At 52.4% G+C, this 26044-nt stretch overlaps 8 protein-coding genes across 8 annotated transcripts; 6 read left to right on the top strand and 2 right to left on the bottom strand.

Moving 5' to 3' along the window:
• Positions 1-5983: 5983 nt before the first annotated feature.
• Positions 5984-6861, top strand: BO95DRAFT_130930 (uncharacterized protein). The gene has a single exon (XM_025580511.1). It carries the CDS (start codon positions 6240-6242, stop codon positions 6732-6734), a length of 495 nt encoding a protein of 164 aa, XP_025442172.1. The 5' UTR covers positions 5984-6239; the 3' UTR covers positions 6735-6861.
• A 1408-nt stretch (positions 6862-8269) lies between these two features.
• On the top strand, positions 8270-9850 carry BO95DRAFT_130920 (DNA-binding protein creA). The gene has a single exon (XM_025580509.1). It carries the CDS (start codon positions 8440-8442, stop codon positions 9733-9735), a length of 1296 nt encoding a protein of 431 aa, XP_025442171.1. The 5' UTR covers positions 8270-8439; the 3' UTR covers positions 9736-9850.
• BO95DRAFT_130921 (uncharacterized protein) lies at positions 9851-10486 on the top strand. The gene has a single exon (XM_025580510.1). The coding sequence runs from the start codon at positions 9966-9968 to the stop codon at positions 10404-10406; it is 441 nt and encodes a 146-aa protein (XP_025442170.1). The 5' UTR covers positions 9851-9965; the 3' UTR covers positions 10407-10486.
• Positions 10487-11472: 986 nt separating this feature from the next.
• On the bottom strand, positions 11473-13274 carry BO95DRAFT_363196 (aminoglycoside phosphotransferase family protein; the record flags this gene model as incomplete). The annotated part of the gene is made up of 3 exons (XM_025582606.1): positions 11473-12350; positions 12415-12793; positions 12867-13274. The coding sequence occupies 3 exons, from the start codon at positions 13272-13274 to the stop codon at positions 11473-11475; spliced, it is 1665 nt and encodes a 554-aa protein (XP_025442169.1).
• A 1303-nt stretch (positions 13275-14577) lies between these two features.
• Positions 14578-15877, top strand: BO95DRAFT_130906 (uncharacterized protein). The gene is made up of 2 exons (XM_025580508.1): positions 14578-14638; positions 14846-15877. Exon 2 carries the CDS (start codon positions 15066-15068, stop codon positions 15705-15707), a length of 642 nt encoding a protein of 213 aa, XP_025442168.1. The 5' UTR covers positions 14578-14638; positions 14846-15065; the 3' UTR covers positions 15708-15877.
• A 641-nt stretch (positions 15878-16518) lies between these two features.
• On the top strand, positions 16519-17343 carry BO95DRAFT_363044 (U6 snRNA-associated Sm-like protein LSm1; the record flags this gene model as incomplete). The annotated part of the gene is made up of 4 exons (XM_025582602.1): positions 16519-16687; positions 16777-16845; positions 16955-17070; positions 17170-17343. The coding sequence occupies 4 exons, from the start codon at positions 16519-16521 to the stop codon at positions 17341-17343; spliced, it is 528 nt and encodes a 175-aa protein (XP_025442167.1).
• Positions 17344-18254: 911 nt separating this feature from the next.
• Positions 18255-22322, top strand: BO95DRAFT_463668 (mRNA-binding protein RRP12; the record flags this gene model as incomplete). Its single annotated transcript, XM_025589000.1, has 3 exons — positions 18255-18317; positions 18424-20334; positions 20388-22322. 3 exons carry the CDS (start codon positions 18255-18257, stop codon positions 22320-22322), a joined length of 3909 nt encoding a protein of 1302 aa, XP_025442166.1.
• A 1914-nt stretch (positions 22323-24236) lies between these two features.
• Positions 24237-26038, bottom strand: BO95DRAFT_442759 (uncharacterized protein). The gene is made up of 2 exons (XM_025586508.1): positions 25129-26038; positions 24237-25055 (listed from the first exon to the last, which is right to left on the bottom strand). The coding sequence occupies exons 1-2, from the start codon at positions 25690-25692 to the stop codon at positions 24558-24560; spliced, it is 1062 nt and encodes a 353-aa protein (XP_025442165.1). The 5' UTR covers positions 25693-26038; the 3' UTR covers positions 24237-24557.
• Positions 26039-26044: the final 6 nt, after the last annotated feature.

Genomic DNA, 26044 nt, shown 5'->3' with positions numbered 1-26044 from the left:
CCTGCCTGACTGCCTGCCTCCGGGCAGTACAGCAGACAGGCACTGTACTCTGAGCTCCGTACTAAATATGAATGCATCCGGATTCCGGAAGCGCGGCCCCGCATAACCTGGGGGCAGCGGCTGTGACGCCTGTGAATCGACGACATCACCGTGATACCGTTTCTCCACAGTGATTGGGCGAAAGGCTCCGTTCCAGAAGCATGTGGATCTTCGGATCGCGCCTTGCGGAGGCGCCTGGGGGGTGCGTGTCTTTAGCCACCCACCAGGACGTGGCATTTGTGCGTGTCCGCAATCGGTCACAGCCATACCCGAGCTGCTGTAAAATACATACCAGGCATGCGGTGTGCGCGTCTGAGGGTGGAATCTGACCGCAGGCAACCCTCTCCTTCACCTCCCCTTGTTGCACCGGATGAGTCTGCTGTTGAATTCAATTGATAAGCCGTCGTTGCGCATTACTGGTAGATGGTCATGAGTGGTGCTCACTCCTCTGCACTGCCCAGAATTGTGTCTTCGATGGCAGGCCTGATAGGTCAATATTTCCGTAACATGTAACTCTACACGGAGTTCTCTGGAGATTCCCCAGGTTTCATCCCCGCATATTGCTGCCAAGCGCTTGGGGTCGCCTTCGGACAGGATCGTCCAGAAGATAGCAGTGAACAAGATGTTATCCAACAAAATTCTCTTGCGTAAGAGAAATGGTCATTTCAAGAATACAACGAGCGCACCGGGACAATCTCGGGTGACCTACTGCCCTCCCTGAGAACTGCAATCCAACCATACTTACTGTACTCTAGCACCTCCATCCTCAGTTAGCCTTGTTGAAAGACTGAGTAATCGGCTCGGCGGCAGGACACCACACGCAGTGGGCAGGCACTCGGATGTATCGTTCACACCTCCCCGGATCAATAGAGTCAGGCTGTTTCGGTCATGTTGATAACATAATTTCTGCCTCTGGCACGTCATCATCTTTGATCAATAAATCCGGAAGTAGTCTGATGAGTACTTAGCTTGCTTTGAACCAGATAAGGCGCTTCCGTGTTGGCCGTGGCGAATCAGACAATCTCATGTACATGGCTTGTGTAAAAGTCTTCCTCATTTGTTGCAGTACAGAGTACTGCAGACTCATATCAATCATTCATGTTGATATTGCCGTCGAGCTAGTTGAGATACAATGAGTGAGAGCGTGCCGTGGTTGGGTCTCAGCTGTCCTTGAAGGTAGCACGGGGTTCCACATGTGAAACACCTACCGCAAGGCAGAGACCAAGGAGGACTATGCAGCCTGAGAGTCTCGAATTGTCTGTCTTTTCCTCGGGGTAGCCAATGCATTCTGCACAATTGTCTTTCTGCGGTCTATGCAGATTGTCATTCTCTACTTCGTACCTCCCAGTCGTATTTGCTCCCATACCCGGATTTAATAGGCTATGGCTGGATGTGTAAAAGGGCAAAGCGACACCACTAGATTGAGTGCAGCTTGCTTGACTTTTCAGACCCCGATTGAGGAGGTGGATAATTATTTTTACCGGCTGAAACACGATAAGAGCATGCATGTGCGTTGGCGCAATGGTCTGACACCATACAAAATGATAATTTAACCCACACCGAGAGGCATCAGGCAACACGAAAAGCGACAGCGCGGCTAGTTAGGGAGTCCCTGGTTGCAGGCGCTATGCACGATATGCTTGTCGATTGGCCCGTAGTGAGCATTCAGCTGTGCTACAGTCGTCCTATAGATGACTCAGGATTATCTCGTTTTTGCCGATGTGATTAGTGCATGATTGAGGGTCTTGCCGCCGTTTCCTTTGAAGAGATGGCCTTGGCAGCGTACGTATACTAACTTATCGTGCACATCTCGTCTCCTTGCGCGGAATCTGTCCATGCTAGCTTGGGATGCCAGACTGGAACTCGAGTTTCTCCCAATGTGTGGATGCATGCATAGAATCGAAGATGGAGTTGCTGATGGCCAGACATTGTCGTGGGAATGAGAATGGAGCATGAATGAACAATCTCCCCGACTGAGCATGGTAATGATCGTCGAGCGGTTCATGAGAATACAACACATTGCCCACGTCCCTTGTCCAGCCTGCAAAGGCGGTTGCCGTTACTAGTTACTGTAGCGATTGTATGACAACAGCACACCCATTCTAGCGAGTCGCGACGCGCCAATCCTCGCCTTTTCACTCTGCGACAGAAACGAGGCGTGCTTCTGCATAGGTACTTTTCAGCCATGGTGCCGGCCAGGGTTTATCTGCAACTAATTGACTACTGTTCTGCGCTAGAATGCTTCCACTCTTTGACTCCATCGAATTCATGCGACATCGGGTCCTTCGAGCAGAGTTTACTCTACTAGGCAGTGCAGAGCAGATGGATGACCATTTCCGGATAGAGGACCTACCGAATGCGAGTGTAGATCATGTCCCGCGATCATCGCGGGGAAGATCTTCCGTCATTTTGGGGATGTGCTGGTGCCGGGCGCAACAAAGATCATGGGGTCAACGACGCCTGATCTTTCATTCTTTTTTTTTTCTTGCTTTTGCTTTTTTCCTCGTTTCCGTCCCCCCCCCTTTTCTTTGAATAACTATGTAAAGTTGCTTAGATTTAGGTGGAGTTAGAGATCTCTGTGGGGAAAACTAACCGTTCGCCATCTCAGAGCGCCTACTTCATAGGGTTGAAAATCATTATGTTGATAGGAAAATCAGCATTAGTCATGTAATGTTGTTGGACGTAACAAAATAACACACGGCCTTTGCTGCTCGAGTATTTTCCTAATCGAATTATTCGACTCTATCGGCCAATTCGTGATGAAGAAATTTTCTTCCGCCGATGACCGTTCGGCAAAATGCGGGAATACTCATTAGCACGATGGCGACGATAAATGACAATATGAGGTAGTATTGGAACAACTAACTATTGATTGTGTGATTGACTAGGTAATATGTAGCTTAAGCAAGTCGGCGACTAGCTTGAGGGGGCAACTTACGTAGTCTTGGTGCCGTACCTGCGTACCATCTCCCAGTTCTGCTCCCCCATTTGTTCCACCAACCCAAAGCTGGAGCCTGGAGAATAATCAATGGGGGTGGGGTTTCGCTTTTTGCTGGTTATCGCAGACTCACCGGGGGAGTCTGGAGCCTTGAGCCCACACAGTGCATGCTTTACCCTACTTGGTGCCGTCCGTCCTGCTGGCCGGCAAAGCGCCGGCAGTCGGCCCGGCATCAGCTATTTCAGCCATGAGAAGGATGAGAAGGCGTTCAGCTGGGATTTTGCAGCTGATCTCATTCTCACCTCATTCCTTCCTCCCCCCTTCCTCTCTTCCCCTCCTCCGGACGCAGAGCATGAAAGAAGCAAGATATTCTGCCAGATAAGGTCGAGCAGATGATCATTGAGCGTTGCTCTAGGCCCTACAAATCGATAGCCCTGTGACCCCGTGTTCGATATCCTAGACCTCCCCGTAGGGGCAATACCTCCGTACTTTTGCCTGCCTTATCTCACAGATCTCATAATCTAGTAAACAATAACTCATAGACAGGCTAGGTATTGACCTTTCCCAAATGGCACTCATAATTCTTCCGGGTCGCCATTCCTTCCTCTCTAGGCGGGTAAACCTTCAGGTCAGGCGGGGTCGTGGGGGTGGGTTCCAGATCACAGCCCAGACAGCCGAGTTTATCCTATCAGACCCAGGGAAACCGCCACGGCCACGATATCAACCGCGGGGAGCTTTTCTCCGTCGGCTCTACCGACCACCTCCTTGCCCTTGCCCTTGCCCTACGTATCATCGGTCCTGCGATCCCTGCGATAAGCTCACATCGGCGTTAAGACAATTTACTATGCGGTCGATGAAATACAGCCAGTGCATCTGGTATTGTTTTATCGTCAAAAGGTCAATGGACAGGCGTTTTCAGTCTCACGTTCTCCTGCGGCACTGTGACTGTGATATCCATTCTAGTGGACCAGATTGAGGTTGCACCCCCCTTCTCCTCCTCCCTCCCCAGACCCCTCGGGGTTGGGGTTATCTGCGATCTACAGAACTGCCCAGACGGCTTGGTGCATGGATGTGTTCCGATTTCCCGGATATTCATCCTAATTACGAATTTTAATGTTATTGCCCTTGCCCTGAGCATACTCGCTTTTGACTCTTCGGTCCTTCAACCTGTCCTTTCGTCATAGATCATAACTAGTACAAGTATATTCTCGAGAGAAGTACGTGAGTACCCACATTCCTCTCTCAAATACTAACCCCAGCGGCCCATTGCCCCTTACATACCAAGAACCATACCCTGGTGTGAGAGAGCGGAAACTATCAGCCGGCGATTGCGTTGAGAAGCATGAAGATAAGATCCATCATCGTATAGTGACATGTGATTGCTTTTACCACCACCCGGGCATTGAGCAGAGAATGCACCGTACACCAGTGGTTCGCAGATTGTCTAATGGCTGGCTGGAGTTGCCGAAAACCCGTATCTTACTTTATCCCGGATGACGCTTGGGCTTAGGGTCCTCCTCCTCCATAGTCTCATTACTATTCCTTCAGTCGCTTAAGAGTATCATGCGACAATCAGACAATATCATTAGTCAAGTCGGATTGGTGGCGGGTTCATTATACGCCCGGTTCTGTCCCCTCCTCATATCAGCAAGCAGAGTTCCCGCACGGGGATTTCCCTTGTCGGATGAACCTCCTTAGGCTCCCCCCCCCCCCCCCCCTCCCCTAACTAAACATCCCTCGTTCGCCCGTCCGGGGAAATTCACTCCGTCCACGGCGGTGGCAGAGCTTTAGGGAGATTAGAAGTGGTCTGGGACCTGGGGATAATCTATTGCGGAGTTCAATTTCCGGACTTGATTCTAGTTTGCGTTGGATCAACATTTAGTCGTCTTTCGGCCCCTCCTGAGGATTACTCCTCGTCTTTCTGTCTTGAGGTACTGAGTAATCACCCTTTCCCCCCTGTCAATATCACCAGCGGAAAATCTCCTGTAGACGCCTGGCACCGATGAAACAATGCAGGGTCCCCTCCGATGCGGTGGGAATAGTAAGCGCTAGGCCAGGGGGTTGTGAGAGGCCTCGATTCCGGGCTACATGGGGGGGGGGGGGGGAGTGCGCGTCACAAACGGGTTAATCGCACCTGCGAAGCTTGACAGTCGGTTAATTAAAGGATATCATAACTAGTGTATCCTACTCCAAAGATGACCGCCCCTATCTTGCACAGATATGATGTGCGATTGCGATTGCGATTCTCGTCGACCCTGTATGTGTGTGTGCGTCGACCACATGATTTAGCGCATACCTTCGCTGCGCATCACCCACGTCGCAGCCATCATTCATGCCTGCCTGCCTACCTGCCTGGTTCTAGGCGCCTTCAGCACTAAGAGCGCTGAGAAGGAAAGGGTAAAAAAAAAAAAAAAAGAAGAGAATGCAGCCTTCCCCGTTTTCTACTCGAATCAACACCTGTTAATATGAGTAATATCCGGAGGCAGCTGAATTTGTGGGGTTGTATTGTGTCGCCTCGTCCGCTGTTCTGACTCATGGGGAAAGGAAAGGAAGGGCTGATGAGCCATCCATGGTTGATGACTGATGCAATGCTGGCTTTATTTTTTCTTCTTCCCCCACAATAATAAGGAAATGCCGACGGATGGCCGCTCGTTCGCCATTTACCCGCATGGCATGTCATCCCGGCTCTTTTTCGTCGCCCTTCCAATTCGCCCTGTGGCTGCCGTCGCCAACAATCCAACAGCCTCATCAAAAAACCTCCCCCCTCTGGGGCGCCTTCCCTCCCCCGCCCTCACCGATGAGGATGAGGACAATGATGATGTATTGGATCTCGCCCATCGTATGACTTGTTGACTCCGCGTCCCGCTTCTGCCCTACCCAGCCCTTTTGGCATGATCACCGCTTCCGTCACGGAGAAATGTCATTGGGAAACCTTACATTCGAACCCCAGACCGTCTCCTCAGCTTGCCTATGGACTTATCTTAAGATTCTCAGTTAACCAACCCTCGCCTGAATGTCGGTCGATCAGCTGGTCTGGACTGGGCGGTTCTGAAGATCTGTCGAACAATTCTTTTTCTCTTTCTTTTTTTCTTTTTTTCTTTTTTTTTTCTTCTTGGTCTCCCCCGGGTATGCCCCGGACTTCCTAGTTGAGGGAACTGGAAAGGGTTTGCCAAAAGAAAACCCAAAGCACAAAGCAAAAACCCCAAAAAAGAAATACTGTAACCGACAAATAACAAACCCTCCCTAGGAAAAGAAATACTGGATGATCCCCCTTCGTAGCGCCAATCACCTCATCTTTTCATCATCGACTCTCATCTCATCACAACAGGATGGCATCATCTGGGGAAGGGACCCTTGGGGAAGATGGACGGAGGGAGGATTTGATGGGGCCGGGGGCGGCGAGTTTGGGGGGGAGGGACAGCATCGGGGGGTGGTTGATTGGGGATATTCTACCTTTACTCAACCCCCCATTCCCCCACCATCTGACCGTATCACGCAGAGAGAGCTGGTTGAGTTCCAATACAGCATCTTACCCTCCCAGAAGTCTAATCATGTTCATGGTGGGCGAGATAGGGGATGCACCCACCTTTTCAAGTCAATAGTGTGTAGCTATCACATGGGAAAAGAAAGGTTGGCTGAAGAGCTCAGGTATCCATGTGTGTGCATTATCCGACTTGCGGAACACAATCACGTAATCGAGCTCTCTTTGATCACCACCAGATCTTTTGCCCTGGATGGTGGAGAGCGAGAATTGTGAGGGAGGGGAAAGGATGATGATGGTGGTGGTGGTGGTGGTGGTGAAAGGGGCGGGGGGGCCTTTACCAACAACAATGATATCTTATCATACATCACACTCGTTCATTTCCACCCAGAGGGCATCCGCGATAGCCGGTTTATGACTGTAGATGAAAAGGGGTGGAAGACTGAGAGCCTGGAGGTTCAGTTCACCTTCTACATTTATCATACGAAGCTGAGCTGAGCTGAGCTGAGCTGAGCTGAGCTGAGCATTGCTTTGCTTTGCTTTGCTTTGCTTTACTTTACTTTACCTTACTTACCTACTGGAACTTACTCCATACCAACGGTCCAACACCCGATAATACCGGGCACGCACTTCTCCAGGCCACACAGCCACTTCTGCAGTTCCAGTTTCTACTCCGTAACCTCTATCGACTCTAGTTTAGCCCCACATTCTTTTTCTTTTCTCTCTCTGCTTTTTTTTCTCTCTCTCCTCCTTTCTTACTCTTTTCGTTACCCTCACCTGTTCTGAGCGTCTCCCTTCCCGGTTGGTCATAGTGGATTTTTTTTTCTTCTCTCACACACCGTGCGTGGTCCGAAAATCAGGCGACGGAAGAGACCCGAGATAGGCAACGTATTGAAGAGTTGAATGTCAATTGCTTGCTTATAAACCATAACTACAACAATAAGAAATACAGCCTATTCATGGCATTGAGACACATTTAAAGTCAGATCAAGGACCATCGTATTGAAATTCTATTCGTCCGATATGTACTCTGTAAAAAAGAAACATTGGAAGGTATATGTAAAAACAGGTGTCCCATCAGGCTGGTAAGAGTGACCGGTTGAATCCTCTTTAAGGACAGCAGCCGATCAGGTTTGGCCGGAAAGCACGTTCTTATTTCCCTTTTCATTCAACTAGTCTCCAGAGCCTGCTTTTTGCCCCCCCGATATTTATCCCCACACAATGTACATTTTTTCACTCTTTTTTTTTTTTTTTTCTTTTACCTTTTTTTTTCTTTGCCCTTTTTTTCACTCTTACCCATTCTTCCCCTTCTTGTCCTCCGATTCCGATAAACCCACCCCTCTACGACTCTCCCTTCCCTCCTCCCCTCCCCCGAGCTCCGTTTCTTTCTTCTTCCCCTCCATTCCTCCTTCTCACTCTTCCGATTCTCCTTTCTTATATCACCTCCTCCCCAGATCCCTTTCTCCAGATTTCTGTCTCTTTCCCCTCCTCTTCGAGACTCATCAATTCCAACATTCGCCTTTCTCGGCTCGCCATTCAACACCGGGGTTCATTTCCGATTCCGGCCTGCCACCACATTATCATCATCACCTATCATCCTCCTCCTCCTCCTCGCCCACCACATTCCGCATTCCCGTCTAAAAATCCGATTACATTGTCCAGAAGTGTCTTGAGTCGGGTTAGCCAACGCTTATCAAGATCGTACCTACTTTAAGCCCAGTCGCGTCATAAGGACTGAATCATTCCTTGCGACATCCACTGCTCGACCTTTTCTTGGCAACGCTAGGCCTGGGTGGTTTATACTAGCGGGTGGTGATCGACTTGCCGATATAAGCTCCTTGTTCCTCCCCCCTCCCCCTGGTCGCGACACACGGCCTATCGCCTCGGCTGCTCATCCCTTCCGAACGGGTTTTTACATTCCGGCTCTGTCCTACCTCTCACTACACTACCTTCTCTCTCCCCATCTCAAGAGAAAGTTCACATGCCGCCACCGGCCTCTTCAGTGGATTTCTCCAATCTGCTGAATCCTCAGAGCAATTCGACTGAGTCTACTCCGTCCTCACCTGCCACCCCTGTGGATAGCTCGAAGGGTCCTTCTACTCCGTCCAGCGCTCAATCCACTTCCACTATGGCTTCGTCCGTCAGTCTTCTCCCTCCTTTGATGAAGGGTAGCCGTCCTGCGACCGAAGAAGTGCGCCAAGATCTTCCTCGGCCGTACAAGTGCCCGCTGTGTGATCGTGCCTTCCACCGCTTGGAGCACCAAACGAGACATATCCGCACCCACACGGGCGAGAAGCCCCACGCGTGCCAGTTCCCCGGCTGCACCAAGCGATTCAGTCGCTCTGACGAACTGACTCGCCACTCGCGAATTCACAACAACCCCAACTCGAGGCGCAGCAACAAGGCTCAGCATCTCGCTGCGGCTGCCGCGGCCGCAGCTGGTCAGGAGAATGCGATGCCCAACAATGCAGGGGCCCTGATGCCCCCTCCCAGCAAGCCGATGACTCGCTCTGCGCCTGTTTCGCAAGTTGGCTCTCCCGACATTTCCCCTCCCCACTCTTTCTCCAACTATGCCAACCACATGCGCTCCAACTTGGGGCCTTACGCCCGCAATACCGAGCGGGCATCTTCTGGCATGGACATCAATCTCCTTGCCACCGCTGCCTCGCAGGTGGAGCGCGACGACCACTTCAGCTTCCATGCCGGCCCTCGCAATCACCACTTGTTCAGCAGCTCCCGTCACCACGGCAGCGGTCGTTTGCCTTCTCTCTCGGCTTACGCGATCACGCATAACATGAGCCGGTCGCACTCGCATGAAGAAGACGATAGTTATTCCCATCGTGTGAAGCGTTCCAGGCCCAATTCGCCCAACTCGACCGCTCCATCCTCGCCCACCTTCTCGCATGACTCCCTTTCACCTACTCCTGACCACACGCCTTTGGCTACCCCCGCCCACTCTCCGCGGCTGAGACCTCTGGGATCGAGCGATCTACACCTTCCCTCGATTCGTCATTTGTCGCTTCACCACACCCCCGCCCTGGCTCCCATGGAGCCACAACCGGAGGGTCCCAGTTACTACAGCCCCAGTCAGAGTCATGGTCCGAGCATCACCGATATCATGTCCAAACCCGATGGCACACAGCGCAAGCTACCTGTTCCTCAGGTACCGAAAGTGGCAGTCCAGGATATGTTGAATCCTGGCAGTGGGTTTTCCTCGGTCACCTCGTCCACCGCCAACTCAGTCGCGGGCGGCGATCTGGCCGATCGTGCCTTTTAGATCGACCCCCGTGCCGATACACTTGGGTTTGTAAAGTTGGATTCCGACAAAAAAGCATTATATCTTCATGCGTGCTACGACCGAATAGACTTGTGCATTTACAATGGTTCATGGGCATCATCGGTGTCAGTTGGTTGGGTGGTTTTTTTCTTTATTATTTTTACATTGCTTTGGACTCATGGCTCTTATACACTTCTTTGTACTCTTTTGCGAGGCGTCACTACCAATAGATGGATGGGATATCTTGTGAATTGTTTCTGTCCCTTCTGATTCTCACTTCAGTGTCTGATCTCCTGATCACATTCCCCCTTCTCCTCTCGGAACATCTCCTATCTCCTATCTCCAAACCTGAGCAGCGGGGTTCGCTGCCCAGCTTTCGTGGTCCTTGTAGCCACGAGGATGAAAAATACCGACTACCATTCTTGCTTCCGATTGTTTTCCTTCTTTCCATTCTGGGTTACATTGATAGACCTGACTTTTGTTCCTTCATTCTTCGCTATTTTCGCTATAGACCACCTCGAGCAGGACGAGAGGAATTACAACAATATACATCAACCTTAATTGGAAACAATACATATCATGGGCCCACTTTAGTATCCTTTAGTACAGTTCTTTGTATTTCTGTAGGCTTCGTAACACTTGCGAAACCGGTTCTGGCACTGAGACGATAGCCTGGAAAGGTCTGGCCCGTGTCAGTTGGCCATGGGGAGGCCGCGATCGCGTGATCCGGATTGGCAAGTCAATCAAGGAGGTGTACCTGAAGGCTACTAGTAGTAACTTAGTGGGTGACCTAGTGATTTTAGTAGCAAGGGCGCCTAAAGATATGCGCTCGGCCTGGGATTGGCTCTTGGAAACGGATAATCAAGGACTACCTAGGTCACGGGTGCTGTACTCTATCTTACTTAGGGTATAAGTCAACGAACCTACAGGAAGCAGCTCAGCCGACCTCGTTACCGTAGTTATCTCGATCGTGCGGTACAAAAGTTCGATTGGGACGCAGTCTGATTATGTCATTTCGGAAGTGAGAGTGAGTTGATTCGATTACATATACTCGAGATGGGATCTATCCTATACTACCTTTGTTTTTTTTTTGTCTTTCTAGTGGATCTTACACCTTACTACCTGATAGCTACTTTTTTTTTGCTTTGAAAGATTGAGATTTGAAGGGTCCATCATCATACATTGGGGCCTTTGATTCGGGAATACTTACTATTATTTTTTCTATTATTATTGGTTCTCCGTCAGGGAGATCTGATCTTTCGAGGATGATGAGATGTCCACAGTAGGAGATGGTCAAATTGGTAGGGTTTCATAGATCATTGTTTTTACTTAAGAGTCACGTAGAGTATGGCGGGGGGTTCGGTTCATATGAGCGTTGCGGGAGCTCACATGTACTGCAGGGTTACTGTAAACCTGCTTATCCAATTCTGGTACTGCTCCTTTGCGGAATTTCAAGTCGAGGACTGCTTTTGACAGAGTAGTAGACTGCAAGATTGGGTTGGATAAGGCTGAAGAAGTATTGCTCTGGCTTATAGGGTCTAACTCTATTGGGGAATCCTGGCCTGGAAATCTTGACAAGTCGTAGAAGAAAAGAAAGATGATTGTACATGCGTGATGTAAGTATCCGGACTAGTTCACGGTCAAGCTCGATATGCGAGTTTGATGGCTTGGGTTTACCCTGAAACGCATTTCACTCGATCTCTCTGTTGGATCTACTCCGATTGTCCGGGGCAGATATCAGAGCAAGGTCTCCAATCGTTCCCGTAAGCTCTCCAGAGTCGCCTTGTTCTTCTCCCACCTGCTCCTCGCTTCCTCGTAGTCATCATGGGAGACCCAGCCATCGTCACCGAGCAGTTCCGCCCGCAGACCATCATATTCCCCAAACGCGGCTGCCCAGGCTCCGACCTGCTGCCGACTCTCTTCGATCTCGGTTCTCGAGAATGAGATAGGGCACGTTTCGGTGGAGCCTCGCCGTTTCATAATACAAGCCCATTGCTCAAACACCTGGATCAACAGTTCCTTCAATAGCATTAGCCCGTCCTCGGAAGACCGTTCGACAATATGAAATAGGAAAGTAGTCGGGTCACTATCATCTCGCATCTTGTCCATCGCATCGATAAGCGCCGGGTTGAACTTCCGTGACGCCAGCTCGTAGAACTTTTTCAATCGGAGCCGGTCAAGCTGATCTTCCGCTTGTCGTTTTTCGGCCGCCGAGAGGGTTTCGAAATCCTCGGGTAGCTTGGGTTGGACCGCTCCCCATGGGTATATGTCGTCGCAGTTGAAGATCGAAGGGAACCTCGCTTGCATGAACAATGGGGCGGTGTGGACGGTTTGCCAGTCGATTATGCTGGAGATTTTAGTGGGATTGGACGGATCGACGAAGATATTATGGTGATGGAGGTCCGAGTGCAAAAGGACCGGCGTAAGGATCTCTTCGCGTGGTAGGATGTAGGGCAGCACGGTTAGAAATTGCTCAAGGAGCTGGATGTGAGCATCACGCCTTCGTCGCGTGTTGCCCACAGGTGCAGTGACACTGCTGGATCTGCCGTGTGCAGTCCGTATACGTGATATCTCCCGCTTTGCGATAGCGGCGAAATACTCCTGGGCCGTTTCCCCTGATTTCCCCAGTTTCAGTGCTCGATTTCCCTGGGATAGAGATTGACAACGATTAACACTCACACGGACCCTTGTCCATCTCCAATCCGCGCTCCTCGTCTCCCCAGAAGGACCGCTGCGTGGTCGGACCCAGAACGAATTTGGATGGGCCCTCTTGGTCTGCTATTTCCAGGGCAGCAATGCCTCTTCCCCGTGGAAATGTATCTCGGTAGTACAGGCTGCCATGCAAGGCGAATTTTGCGTTCACCAACTTCCTTTCGATCCCCACTAAGCTCTTTGCAAGCCCGAAGCGTTGAGCTTCGGACATATCGTCCCAAACATCGCTTAGCTGCTGGCCTTCCACCCTCTCCATTAGGATGTATTCAGCACCGACGGGGTTCACCTCCGGGGAAGAGCTCCACGAGATAACACGGGGGACCGGTATCTTGAGAACGGTTCGGAGCTTTCAATGGGATTTCTTGCATATCAGGAAAATACTGCGGCGACAAGGGACCGGAGGATTGGCACCAACGTACAAAGTCAAGTGTGGCGACTTCACTTGCCACAACAAGATGGGCATGGCCGGCATTCGGGTTCGGGATTCTCGCCAAAATCTCCTTCCCATTCTCCATCTGCAAAGAAAACACCTTGTTGAAAAGCCCCTCGGGCATCTTGTCCATTTGAACACATCGGCTTCCCATCAATTGACCGGCAATCCGCTGTAGCGCTGGCACGTTGAAGTTGACATGGCGCGTTTGGAGTTGGTGCGCCCCATTGATAAGCCACCGACCAGAGGTGTATTTGAAGTAGTGACTACTACTTGTGTCAACCGGCCGATTACGTGTCGATCGGACCTGCTGGGATAAATGACAATCTTTTGTGAAGCTCACAGTAAGCCTGGGTAGTATGCGAGCTTTGATGTGAGGTCGTTGGATGCCCAGCATGACTTCTTCGATGCGTAAGACACGGGTGACGTGGAAGTTTACTCATGTAACCAAGTTTGTATACAGGAATGCCGACATCGAACAGCCAATCAATTAGCCGGCCAGCATAGTCACTAAAACCTTGTCGAAGTCTGGGTCGATACTGAGGACCCCTCTCGAAGATTCAATGGCTGCTAAATTCTTGGATGCTTGGGAGGTGAGTGCTAACTCTCGGGACTGCCTTTTGTTGGGAGGGCGAAGTCTGCAAGACGAATGTGGATGACTGGTCGCTTTCATGAAGTATGGTATGGTATGGTGACTGCCGGTTTGTAGTAGATTTTTCCCAGCTCGTGTTATATTAGTACTTTTGTTACCGTCATCCAATCACTCCGGATATCCATTTAAGGCTCTGCTTATGAGGAAATGCAATCACTTTCGGGAAGTTCTGCCTGCGGAACTCGCGGCGTGATACACGGCAGCATGCCGTCGTCACTGATCTCATCCACCTGCTGCTGCTTCTCAAACTGCACTGCATTTCGCTGAACAATTACGAAGTAACAATTTCAACGCCTATATGATGGTAATTGCAGTGGAGGTGGTGAGGGTAACATAAGTAGTATAGTAAACTCAAAGACCTATATTGATTTTCAGATATGGAAACATATATGCCCTCCTGTCCGGGCTTAATACAGTGGAGTTCCAACTATACCCTGAAAGGCTAGATGAAAGTATGTTTATAATCGTAAGGTGTACTGTACAAACAACAAACCTCTTGTCTAATAGAGTGTCGGCCAGAGAAGCCGCTTCTCAAGCCCGAGCCATCTAGAGATCATTTCGATGCTGCTGCTGCTGCTGCCGATGCAATTCATATTTTCTCCCTTGCCAAAGGCATCCCAGCTTTCTTCACCGGGATCCTCGGAAAATGCACCGGAGCCCACTGCTCCCATGACCAAGACTAAATAAGCAAAATGCATGTTTGTGTCATCGGGTTCATGTAGCACACTCACTGCGCTTACCTTACCCAGGGCCCGGGTGACTTGGCCCTAGGAAGGAGAAGGTACTCTAGTGTACTATAGTACTTCTCTGACTACAAGTAGACCTTGACAATCAATGTACTGTACCCATTGACTTGTTTGCCGTCGACTAGGTAACTACATACTCTATTTACTACCTGAACTACTTACACTTAATTCCCGGCGGACTGACTGACTAGCTGACTGACTAACTTAGGCCTTCCCCTCCCCGCTTTTCCTGCCGAACAAAGACCGAAGCTCCTAACTAGAAGGTCCAACATGTTGAACCATGCGACAATTTCCCGCGGCTACTACAACGAAAAATGTCGGTGTTGATGTAACAGGGAGTTTGGGATTGTCACGGTGTTCAAGGTAAGCCCAAAGATGAATGCTGTCTTCCATCTCTCTTCTTTTCCTTCCCAGCCTGAATGTGGGCGCTTCACTTTGTTTGTAACCCCGCCTTGGGCGACCGCGCGGCGGCCAACTATATGACCGAACCCACTCCCCCTCCCATACCGAATAAACTGCAAGCTCTTTGCTTTCTTCTCACAACCTCCAGGCTAATAAATATGTGGCGAGAACAAGACTGCTTGTCACCCTCTGCTCGCAGAATAGGATAGCGTAACCCCAGCGTTCCGTTCGGGAGCGCTTCCAACGCACCTCGGTGGCCGCCCAAGAGCTTCCTATCGGCCAGACCACCCATATACTCTTCTTCTAAATCGAGCTTCGGTGCACCGAGTATAGGTTCATCACAGAAGATCGCAGTCAGACGTACGAAAGAGACGTACACTGGAACACCATGTCGGCTGTGCCGTCCCTGTTGAACGACACCGCATCCCACTCAGCATCCTCATCCGACATGTCCCTTGACACGCGGTGGGCATCCAATCTTGCAGGCCATGCGCTCTTGGTAGATGATGGAACGGGGGCTCTCATCGTCCCGGCTCGCGATGACAGTCACGATCGTCACTATCCCTACCTCTGCCTGTTCCACATCCTCGACTGCCACATCGCATTCGACAATGCGCACGACTGGCGAACTCACGTCCTGAGCCATTTCCGGACCCATGCGCCGCCCAAGACGGCCCGCTGCCCCCTGTGCACCGGAGAGGGGGCAAAATTCCACGACACGGCCGATCTGGGGGCCTGGGACGCTATGCTCGACCACGTGGACTCGGCCCACTACCAAGAAGGCCAGTCCCTCGCCGGCAGCCGGCCCGACTTCGAGCTGATGCAGTACCTCTATGGGCAGCGGATCATCAGCGTGGACCAATTCAAGGCGATGCAATTGCCCCCTTCGCCGTCGAGTCCAGCGTACCACCAGTCGCACGAATCGGTCCGGGCAAATATCGGCTCGTCCGACGAGCCGTATTGCGCGCCGTACAGTCGGCGCCGAGAAGAGCGGATGCGCGGACAGCGGCGAGGGGTGAGTGTGGTTTGAATTCTATTAGATGTGTCGAGTGGGTTGATGAGGCGACCGGCGAGCTTTTCTCATATCCTCGCACTCAGTGTTTCTGTCTAGGCTTAATGGTCCCTGCCTTGCCTTGAGCACTTTTGTAGATGTTTCTCTTAGCTGTTCTCTCATGTCTTGTCTTCAGCGTATGGTGATCTTCGGTCACGCCGAGTTTTGTTCTCAGGACGGGCTATTTATCATGCTGTCAGCTGAAACAGATTGAGCTTTCCATCAGCAGAAGTATATTCCGGTCGTTCGTAGTGGTGTTATGACACGAGGATCAATCAAGTAGCGTGTATCGCATGCAAGCGTAAAGAGCCTGCAACGTCACGGCTCGCCACATATAGTACGTGGAGTAAACGTATATGAGTATAGAGCCCAGAAATAAACTTTGCTCTTCAGAGTATATAAACTAGCGTGAGCTCCATCTTTGAGCTTTAGATTCGAGCGACCATGTCTTGATAGACTCCACATGATAGAATGACGACTGCACCGAACAAACAGAGCAAACACCTCCTTCCGTTCGCACCAACAACTTCGCCGATGCAGTGCTGTATGCTCTCCATCCCACCTCAAAAGCCCCAGCGCTGGAGATTGCTTCCTAGCGCAGAATGAGAGCTTCATAGCCGTTTCTTACTGAGTCTGTGCAAATAGAATTGACCATTAAGATTGCGCCCGCATCTCCGAAGTTGAGCGAACCCCCGCAATTGACACGGCCCTGATTAAACTCCCACCCCAATTCCCACCCACCAATACTTTCCCCTCACATCATCTCGGTGTGAAGATCCAGGAAAAGACAATGGAACGCCTCTCGATCAACGAGCCCCCCGCCGGTGGCCCTCAGGGCAATGCGCCGCAGGGATTCCCGCCCCAGAACAACAACACCCTCGGACCCATGACGCATGGTCCCCCGCAGCTGCCGCCGCAGATGTTCACCACAGCGGCTCAATTATTGGATTTGACCGACAGTACGTGATTTCCGCCTGCGACTCGGGCTCTCGCCGCTAGAGGAGGAAGTGCTTGGATCTTGGTGGACGAAAGCTGACACTTACGCCAGAGAAGCTTGTTTTGGTCTTGCGTGACGGAAGGAAGTTGATTGGCGTCCTGAGAAGTTGGGATCAGTTCGGTATGCCTTCACACACACATTTTTGAAGCAAAGCACGGGCAACTCTCTGGAGAGCCTTCTGCTTGCTTTGCGATTTGGGAACGACAATCTCATTGCCTCTCTTATGCAGCCAACCTCGTTCTCCAAGATACCATCGAACGCCTCTACTCGGGGAATCTGTACGCCGACATCCCGCGCGGCATCTTCCTTGTCCGTGGCGAGAACGTATTGCTTCTCGGAGAGATTGTATGCCTTCTTCTCTACTCGCTCGGGGGTGGCTAGACTGGTTGATATTTTGTATCTTGTGTACGAGCTTGTGACTGACCCGAGATTCTATCATCGCAGGACCTCGACAAAGAAGACGATGTGCCCCCTCACCTCCAACGAGCGTCGTTCCAGGAAGTGTTCGAATTGAAGAAGCAAGAGGAGATCAAGCGCAAATCCAACGACAAGAAGCGACACGGCAAGTTACAGACCTTGGGATTCGAGCCAGAACACAGCGGGGAGATCTTATTCTAGAGACTGCCCTGAACCCCACCATTTCCATCGCATTCCGTTGCACGGCGGTTTGCGTCGGCCACGCTGTTTGCCACAGAGATGAGAGCAAAACATCAGGTTGGATTCCGAGGGGCGGGATGTGGGAGCTTGGGTGCCAGTTGGCTTATGGCCTGTTGCAACCCCCAGCTGCCCTTCAGGGACCGTTTGCAGGGAGACAGGTCGCTTGCCGCTGATCCCTTGCCCGGGCGGCGATTTTGAATAGCTGTGTAGAAGGTGTAGGGCTGGCGGACGACTCTCCCAATGGCTGTGAGAGCTCGTCGATCTCTCCATGGGAGCGAGAGATGAGCTGGGTTCGCGGATAATTGGCTGAAAGGTGAACCATATATGCGTGTGTGTTTGTGTGTGTGTGTGTGGTGAAGACTGAACGAGAGCACAGGCTATCGTCTCTGATGTTCCGGTCAGCTAGTGTGGATGATGGTCATGTTATGACGATTTTCATGTCTTATTAGAACTTCTATCTATTCTGGTTTTCTTTGCTCTTTCCGACATTTTACATTCAGTTGCCCAAAGTGTAAAGAAGGAATGGGGCTCTGGCTAAGAATATTGCTCATGTAGGCTAAGACTGGATTCGCGCCAATTAATCACAAATGAACCGACAATAGAATATGATACCTAGTAGACAGCGATGAGAAATCCACCGCAGTCGTGATCCAGTCTCTTTCTTCTCCGCTGCGAATCTGTTATCGCGCTCTATCGATAAACGGCGCCAAGAACCGCCCGTACCTTTTTTTCACCATTCCAAAAGATCCCGCCGCCGGACCACAAAAAAAATCTCCGCATCCACCGACTTCTTTCAAACCCTCCCCCTCCTCCCAATCCATCCCAGATCCTCTGACCGTCTTCTCAACTGCCTGTTGGTCGATCGTTTCATCATGGCGACCCTGGCGGAGAAGCTGGAGAAGATCAAGTCTCCCAAGCTGCAGAACCAGCAACATGTAAGGCCCCCCCGTCAAATTCTCGTCTCTTCGGCTTCAAGATCTGGAATTACTCCAATCTTCCTCGCGACACAACGTTATTGACCAGGACGACCATTCTTCCTAGACGGCTGTCGTGCTCTCTGCAGTTGAAGACACACTCCGCGATCAGAAAGCCGATTTTTCTGCCACAGCTTATTTCGCCGCGCTGTTGGCGCTTCTTGGCCAGTCGATCTCCGCTACCCAAGGCATTGTCAACAAGGACCTCGCTACATCCGTTGTGTATCTGCTCGACATCACCACCACATATGTCCCTGCACCGATCCTTCGCTCCAAATTCTCTCATATCCTGACCAGTCTCGCGCCGGCGCTCTCCCTGCCCGAAGTCGAAGCCCCGCTCCTCCGTCCGTCGATCGGCTGTCTCGAGTCTCTCCTCGTCGCCCAAGATGTCGCGGCCTGGCAACTCCCACACACCCAAATCAGCCCCCGTCGGGCCATGGCTGGCTTGCTGAGCTTGTCGGTTGATCACCGCCCCAAGGTCCGGAGACGTGCCCAGGATGCTTTGATCAAGGTCCTCAAGACCCCTCCCCCCAGCCCCTCTTTGGACCACCCGGCTGCCGACATGTGCGCGGAGACTGCTATGCGTACTCTGGGTGATAGCATCGCGGCGGCCGCCAAGGCGAAGCGTGGTCGCAACGACCCCCAGAACCGGGACAACCACGACCCTCTCGTCATCCACTCCCTGCAACTCGTCAAGACGATTGCCGTCGCTTCAGGCGGCTGGCCGAGCAAGAAGATTGAGCCGCTGTGCGAGCTCCTGATGAACGCCTCCCGGTCTACCAACGAGTATATCACCATGGGCGCCTTCGAGGTCTTTGAGGTCATCTTTTCCAGCATGGCCAACGACTTCTCGTCCTCCAAGCTTCCTCGCCTGCTGGAGGCGATCACCGACCTCAAGCCCGCACAGAACGACTCGCAGCTGCTCCCTCCCTGGATCGCCGTCTTGTCGCGCGGATACGATGTGTCCGCTCAAACCAGCCCCGAGGATACCTTCGAGAAGCTCCCTGGCCTATTCAACATGATCTCCGGCTATCTCGCCTCCCCCTCGCGCAACATTCGTGTGTCCGCATCAGAGTGCTTGGTCTCGTTCCTTGCAAACTGCATTCCTAAGAATGTTATTATCGAGCCCTCGGTCTACGATGAGAAGACACTCGAGAAGCTGGCTAAGGCTGCTATGGACCTTCTCTCTGTGAAATATCAGGCCGCCTGGGCCGAAGTGTTCAATGTTTGCGCGGCCATGTTCGACAGCTTCAAGTGGCGCTCGAGCCCCTTCCTTGATGACATTGTCAAGACGATCGGTGAGCTCCGCACCAACGAGTCGTTCCACGGAAAGAAGGAGGCGGATAATGTCCTGGGTAGTGCTATTGAGGCCATGGGTCCCGCGGCAGTCTTGGAGATTCTGCCTCTGAACATCATCACCCAGAAGCCCGGCCAGCCCGGTCGTGTCTGGTTCCTCCCTGTTCTTCGTGATAACGTCACCAACACTAACCTTTCTCACTTCCGCTCTGAGTTCGTTCCCCTGAGTGAAGCTCTGTACCAGAAGGTCATGGCCTACAGCTCCGCCGAGAAGGATGTGGAGATGAAGATCTTCGAGACCCTCGTTCAGCAGACCTGGGCTATCCTGCCCGGTTACTGCGAGCTTCCTCTGGACTTGATCGAGTCGTTCGACCAGAGCTTTGCTGAGCTTCTTTCCAACGTTCTCTACAAGCAGACGGAGCTGCGTGTTGACATCTGTCGTGGTCTGCAGAACTTGGTTGAGTCCAACCAGGCCATATTGTCCCTTGAAGAGGAGGGCGATGACCTGATCCTTCAGCGCAGAATCACCAAGGAAATGGCTGCCAAGAACATTGCCCATCTGGCCGGCTTTGCCAGCAACTTGTTGGCGGTTCTGTTCAACGTCTACAGCCAGACTCTTCCCCACTACAGAGGCTTCATTCTTCAGTGTATCAATGCTTATCTGAGCATTACCCCCGAGAAGGTAAAGCGAACGTGTCTCGAACAACTATGACCTATCAACTGACAATCTTGCAGGAGCTCAATGAAACCTTTGCGCGTGTTGCGTCTATGCTCGAATCCTCTGTGGTTTCCGAGCAGGAAGAAGCCAAGCAGGGCACCCAGCAGCCCAGCTCTGGCAACAAGATGCCCCCTACCTCCCACACTCTGATCGATCTCGTGATTGCTATGTCCATCTATCTGCCGCGTTCTAGCTTTGCCAGCTTGTTTGCCATGGCTGCGGCCATTCTCAACGGACAGACTGGTGATCAGCAATTGATCAAGAAGGCCTACAAGCTCATTCCCCGTCTTGCTACGACGGATGCTGGCAAAGCCGCGCTCCAAGAACGGAGTGGTGAACTTCAGACCCTGATCCTGTCTACCGCCGACAAGACACCGTCGTCTGCCCGCCGCGACCGCATGCTGGCTGTTCACGAGCTTATCACTTACCTGCCCACTTCTGACTTGCACTTCATCCCCGCCGTTCTCTCTGAGGTTGTCCTGGGTTGCAAAGAGAGCAACGAGAAGACCAGAACTGCGTCCTTCGACCTGCTCATCCACCTTGCGCAGAGAGCGACTGACTCGGAACGCAACCCGGCTGGCACCGTCATCCGTAACTCCCTTGTGCCTCACATGCCCGACAACGCCCCCGATGCCCCCGCCACCATTGAGGAGTTCTTCACCATGGTTTCTGCTGGTCTGGCCGGTAGCTCACCTCACATGGTTGCCGCGTCCGTCACGGCTCTGTCGCGCCTGTTCTTCGACTTCCACACTCAGCTCTCTGGTGCCATGAGCACCGATCTTGTGCAGACCGTGGAGCTCTTCCTTACCAGCAACAACCGTGAGATCGTCCGATCCGTCCTGGGCTTTGTCAAGGTCGCGGTTGTGGTTCTGTCCGATGAGGATCTCCGTGCGCGCCTGAGCAGCCTGGTCCCCAACCTGATGGTCTGGAGTAAGGAGCACAAGGGTCGTCTCCGCAGCAAGGTCAAGGGTATTCTCGACCGCCTGATCCGCCGCTTCGGCGCCGCCCCGATTGAGGAGCTGGTCGGCGAAGCCGACCGCAAGTTGGTGGTCAACATCCGGAAGCAGCGCGAGCGCCGCAAGAAGAAGAGAAAGGAGGGCGAGCAAGGCGACGAGGACGAGGACGAGGAGAATGCTGGTGCCGCCGGTGGGGCCGACAACAACGCCAAGGGTGGCCGCACCTACAGCAACGCCTTCGACAAGGCTGTGTACGACTCCGATTTCTCCGACTCGGACGACGACGCTAGCGAGATCGACGTCGATGAGCAAGGTGGCACGCACGCCCGCGGTCGCGGTCGCGGCAACCAGAACAGCAACAGCAACAACGGCCGGAGATCCAAGCAGAGCGAGCAGTACATCCGCGAGCTCTCCCCCGAGGACAACCCGCTCGACCTGCTCGCGCCCGACGCCCTGGCCAGCATCTCGACCACGAAACCCAGTGTGCGCTTCCTCAACACGGGCCCTGGATCCCGGAAGAAGCGGAACGCCAAGTTCGGCCCCGACGGCCGTCTCCTTCTAGGTGACGACGACGACAAAGGGGACGTTTCCACCGCCTTGGACGATAATAACGGCGGGGAGAGCGGCATCAACGCCTACGTCCAGGCCGTCAGTGGTCCTGACGCCGTCCGCCGCGGTCAGCGCGGTAAGCTCAGGATGGCGCAGTCGCAGAAGAAGAAGGGTGGTGGTGGCGACGACATGGATCTGGATGAGGATGACACCGCCGCCGTCGCGGCCGCGACCAGCTCGCGGCCCGGCCCCGGGCGTCGTGGTCTGGGCGTGCCCAAGTCCCACGGCCCCAGCGGTGGTGGTCGCATTGAGAAGCGTCGGGATGGTCGCGGCGGTCGACCCAATGGCCGCGGCGGCGGTGGTGGTGGTGGTGGTCGCGGTGGTGGCCGTGGTGGCCGCGGAGGCGGATTCCGTGGTAGTGGAGGGTTCCGTGGAAACAGAAGATAAGTCAGTTGGAGGAGGTAATCCAGGCTGGTCAATATGTGACAGCGAGGAGGGGTGGAAAAAAGGCAAGGTTCGGAGCCGAGGGATAGGGGTAAGGGAACGGTCCGACATGAATTAGGACTTTATTTTTTATTTTCTCTGTGAAATGATTCTCGCCGATATCTTGATACGCATTTACAACCACACAACAAGTACAGTTTGTTTGTTTGCATTCTTCGAAACTTTTCCAACAAAAGCACGTTCCGTCTATTGAGTTTCCCACGAGAGATCAAGTTGTGCTGCTGCAGTCTTCTCTGGGGAGATTCTCAAGCATAATGAAAATTTTCCTTTCTGTTTTGTCCGAACGACATAGAATGTTTTACTCTGGTTCTGTTTCTGTTTCTCGTTCTTGTCGATCTCTTCTGAAATGTTGGTATCTTTATACCCTCGTCTTGCTTTGTCTTGTTCTGTCTTGTCTTACTGTCTATGTGTCTAGTCTGTTGTCTGTCTATAATCTCTAGTCTGGATATCAGATGCTCAATTTGATTGATCCTGCTTCACTGATAGCACTCTGAACTCCTTTCACTTTCACTATTAGGACATCGAAAAAGGACTGTAACTCCTTCAAGTGATGAGTGGGTGTCTGCACCACTGGAGACTGAAGAGCAATATGCGCAAGACCTGTGGCTAACTGTGTATGAGTCGTCCGGTCCACCCTCATGTCAACTGGCGTGATGGCAGTCTCATCTCCTGGAAGAATCATCCAGGCATCGTGACAGAAGCCTATCATCGTACTTGATTATCGGCTAACCCGCAACACACACACACACACAGAGAGAGAGAGAGACAGTTACACATATAGACAGTTAATGCTTCACCCCGAGGGATACAGGCCCTAAGCCTTTATCTCCATCTTCCGATTCTCACATACCCATCTCAAGCGAAACTAGCCACCAACCTACCTAATGCTCAATTACCATACCTCCACCCCTATTAAAGGGCAGCGCCATTTCCCTCCAAGTAAGTCACTGCCCCCCCCCCCCCCCCCCCCCCCCCCCCCCCCCCCCCCCCTACCCCACCTACCCCACCCCGCCCCCCCCCCCCCCCCCCCTACCCCACCACAGGATCTGAAATAGGGTCGAGATCAACCCGAAACTAGAACTTCCCGGAGTGACTTCTAGCTGTTGCGACCACACCTACCAGGGCAGTACACGGCCCCTGCCGCTTTAGGGAGTAATACCCTCGTGATGGGAAGCGAGCATGATCTCTAGGTGAGCTGGGGTGGGTGCACGCCTGACTGAGATCAGGAAGGGTACCAGCCTGGTTCACACTCTGTGGTGTTCTTGGCTACTGGCTGCTGGTTACTGGCTACGAAAAAAGAATAGACATAATAAGATACAGTACAGGCAGACAGTCCCAGTCTTGTTTTCTACCTGTGGCTGCTTGTGAAGTGTCTTGGTCCTATTCGTTTCGTTCAATAAATAAGGCACCGGCCGGGGGGGGTGGATAGTTTACAGTACCTATAAATTAGGAGTAGTGGTGGTGGTGAGGGTGAGGGTGAGGGTGAGGGTGGGTTAGGGCGGGCGGGTGCCCCACGTCTGGGGGATCATCCACCCATCCAGCCATCGCCCCGGCCGTTTCCACACACACACCCCTGAGTTTTGTCGCGTTTCACGATAGTTTGGGGATCGATCCCGATTATCTTATCTCCTACAGTACATTACATCTACGAGTACTTTTCATTTCAACCTCAGAATTGAGATTGTGATCGTCCGCAACATAAATGAAGTATGTTGACAAGGTATGATTGGCTGGTTGCGCGGGGAAGACGACTCGAAGAGTCACGGGTACTAGGTCCTCCTTCTGGTTAAGGTTCAGACAAACAAAAGCAATTCATTCTAGAAGACGGTAAGGAAGCCACCACCCCCCGCAAATTTGCAACCACATCCACTTTAAAGCTCTTCTACTTCTACGGCAAAAGAAACACTTCTCTCCAGACATCGATCAGCACAAGTGAATCATCTTAACCAGCAATAATCGGCTGGCAAGGTAAAATGTATGGTTGTCGAAGATAAAACTAATCCTATAATCCAGATAGCGCCCACTCACCAAAAAGAAAAATCATTCCACATATCCCAAACGTTGGTATCATGCATGCATCAAAGAAACAGCCCAAACGAGATGACGCTTGATAGAACAGAATCAGAAAATAAAAAAAAAAGAACAGGCAATCTACACGTGGCGTAACCGCGCGGTGCCCTAGGACGGCGACTTCCGGGCTTTCCCCAGCCATAAGTGCCACCATCTGCTGACTCCGAGGACCGCGGCGCGACCATCGTCTTTACGCTCCGTGCCGTCGGGGTTGCCCATCACCATGGAGAAGATCCAAAAGAATGCGGCGATCCAGGCGGGCAGGAGAATCGCGATCGAAAAGAAGGGCGACAGCAGCAGGACCGAGATCAGCCCGCCGATCGTGTATGATTCTATCGGCTCGTCCAAAAACGACCCCTCCGGATCATAGATCGGTTGCGTGGATGCCGATCGCCTCGACGACCGTCGCAGGCAGACCAACCGCTCGTGGATGTGTAACTGCGGTACTAGAAGGTCGCATAGTTGGGCACGGAAAGACGTATTTCGCAGGTATCGAATGCAGGAACAGAGGCGGAGCGGGGAAACGAGGAGGACGAAGAGAAGACCGAAGACGGTATACAGGGATGCGATAAAGGAGAAGACAGGAACAGGGATGGAGAGTCGGAACTGCACAAAGGGAAGCGGTCAGCCACGGCTTGCGCCACGATACGACGAACCATCGGGAAGGAAGCAGACGTACCAACATGAGGAGCGCATCAGGCTCTTCCTCCTCAGGGGTGATGTCCTCCACGATCGCTCGTTTATGCACTCGAGCCGCGCCATTCATGTGGTTGTCGCCCGACATATACGAGGAATGGTCAGTCCAGCTGCCCCGACCGCGCCCTTCTTTGCGCACCGCCTCGCTCGTCATCGAAGCTCGGGTTACCAGGGAGCCGTTCTCCAGATGCGACGCCGCGACGACGGTCTCTGGCACGATAATGGGCTCCGCACTGGAAGGGTATCCAGTGTCCACGGACCCTTGGTGCGGGCTGGGGATACTCCGCCGGCGGGAAGGATGGTGATACTGCTGCGTATGGGAGTCTGACGGCTGAGGGTGAAGGGTATCGTAACCGGAGTCCCGATCCGACGGAGGGGAGCTCTCCACTCCGTGGAGATGACGCTGGGTGGGCGATAATGGAGGTGAGTCCGAGGTTAGATGTGCAGCGGGAGGAGCGGCAGGTATAGAGTCGGGAAAGTAAGCGGTGATGAGTGGGTTGTCACCTTGGTGGTGGGCAGCAGAATGGGACATCTCCGGCTGCCTCATCGTGGGTGGAGAAGAGGGAAGGAAGGGAGGAAGGAAGGGCGAACAGGTAAGTATCAAACAGGAGGTTGGTAGGTAGTAAACAAGGGCGCAATCGAGGTCGGGGAGACCCCCTCAGAAATGCCGCGGCAGCAACACAAGGTGGTACAAAGGCATACACAAAACAGCAGGGATGAGTTCACCGCATGGCTTTCAGCGCAAGGGGGTGAAAGGGAGTTTTGTTTGTTTAGGTGGTATGGTTGGTAGGTGGTAGGTGGTAGCCGGTATAAGAAGAGCCACAGAGACCGAAGAGGCTTATCAGTTCTAGTCAAGGCGGAATGAGAGGAGGACAGGAGAGGAGAGAGGGGTAGGGGGG

Source organism: Aspergillus brunneoviolaceus (genome assembly GCF_003184695.1).
Source record: "Aspergillus brunneoviolaceus CBS 621.78 unplaced genomic scaffold BO95scaffold_34, whole genome shotgun sequence".
NCBI lineage: Eukaryota > Fungi > Ascomycota > Eurotiomycetes > Eurotiales > Aspergillaceae > Aspergillus > Aspergillus brunneoviolaceus.
This window is presented reverse-complemented; position numbering and strand designations above follow the sequence as displayed.

Coding starts and splice junctions, on each gene's coding strand:
- BO95DRAFT_130906 (XM_025580508.1), top strand. CDS start 15,066: ATGTCGGCTGTGCCGTCCCTGTTGAACGACACCGCATCCCACTCAGCA.
- BO95DRAFT_130930 (XM_025580511.1), top strand. CDS start 6,240: ATGATCCCCCTTCGTAGCGCCAATCACCTCATCTTTTCATCATCGACT.
- BO95DRAFT_130921 (XM_025580510.1), top strand. CDS start 9,966: ATGGATGGGATATCTTGTGAATTGTTTCTGTCCCTTCTGATTCTCACT.
- BO95DRAFT_442759 (XM_025586508.1), bottom strand. CDS start 25,692: ATGAGGCAGCCGGAGATGTCCCATTCTGCTGCCCACCACCAAGGTGAC. Junction 25,056..25,128: donor CTGATGCGCTCCTCATGTTG/GTACGTCTGCTT, acceptor CCCTTTGTGCAG/TTCCGACTCTCCATCCCTGT.
- BO95DRAFT_130920 (XM_025580509.1), top strand. CDS start 8,440: ATGCCGCCACCGGCCTCTTCAGTGGATTTCTCCAATCTGCTGAATCCT.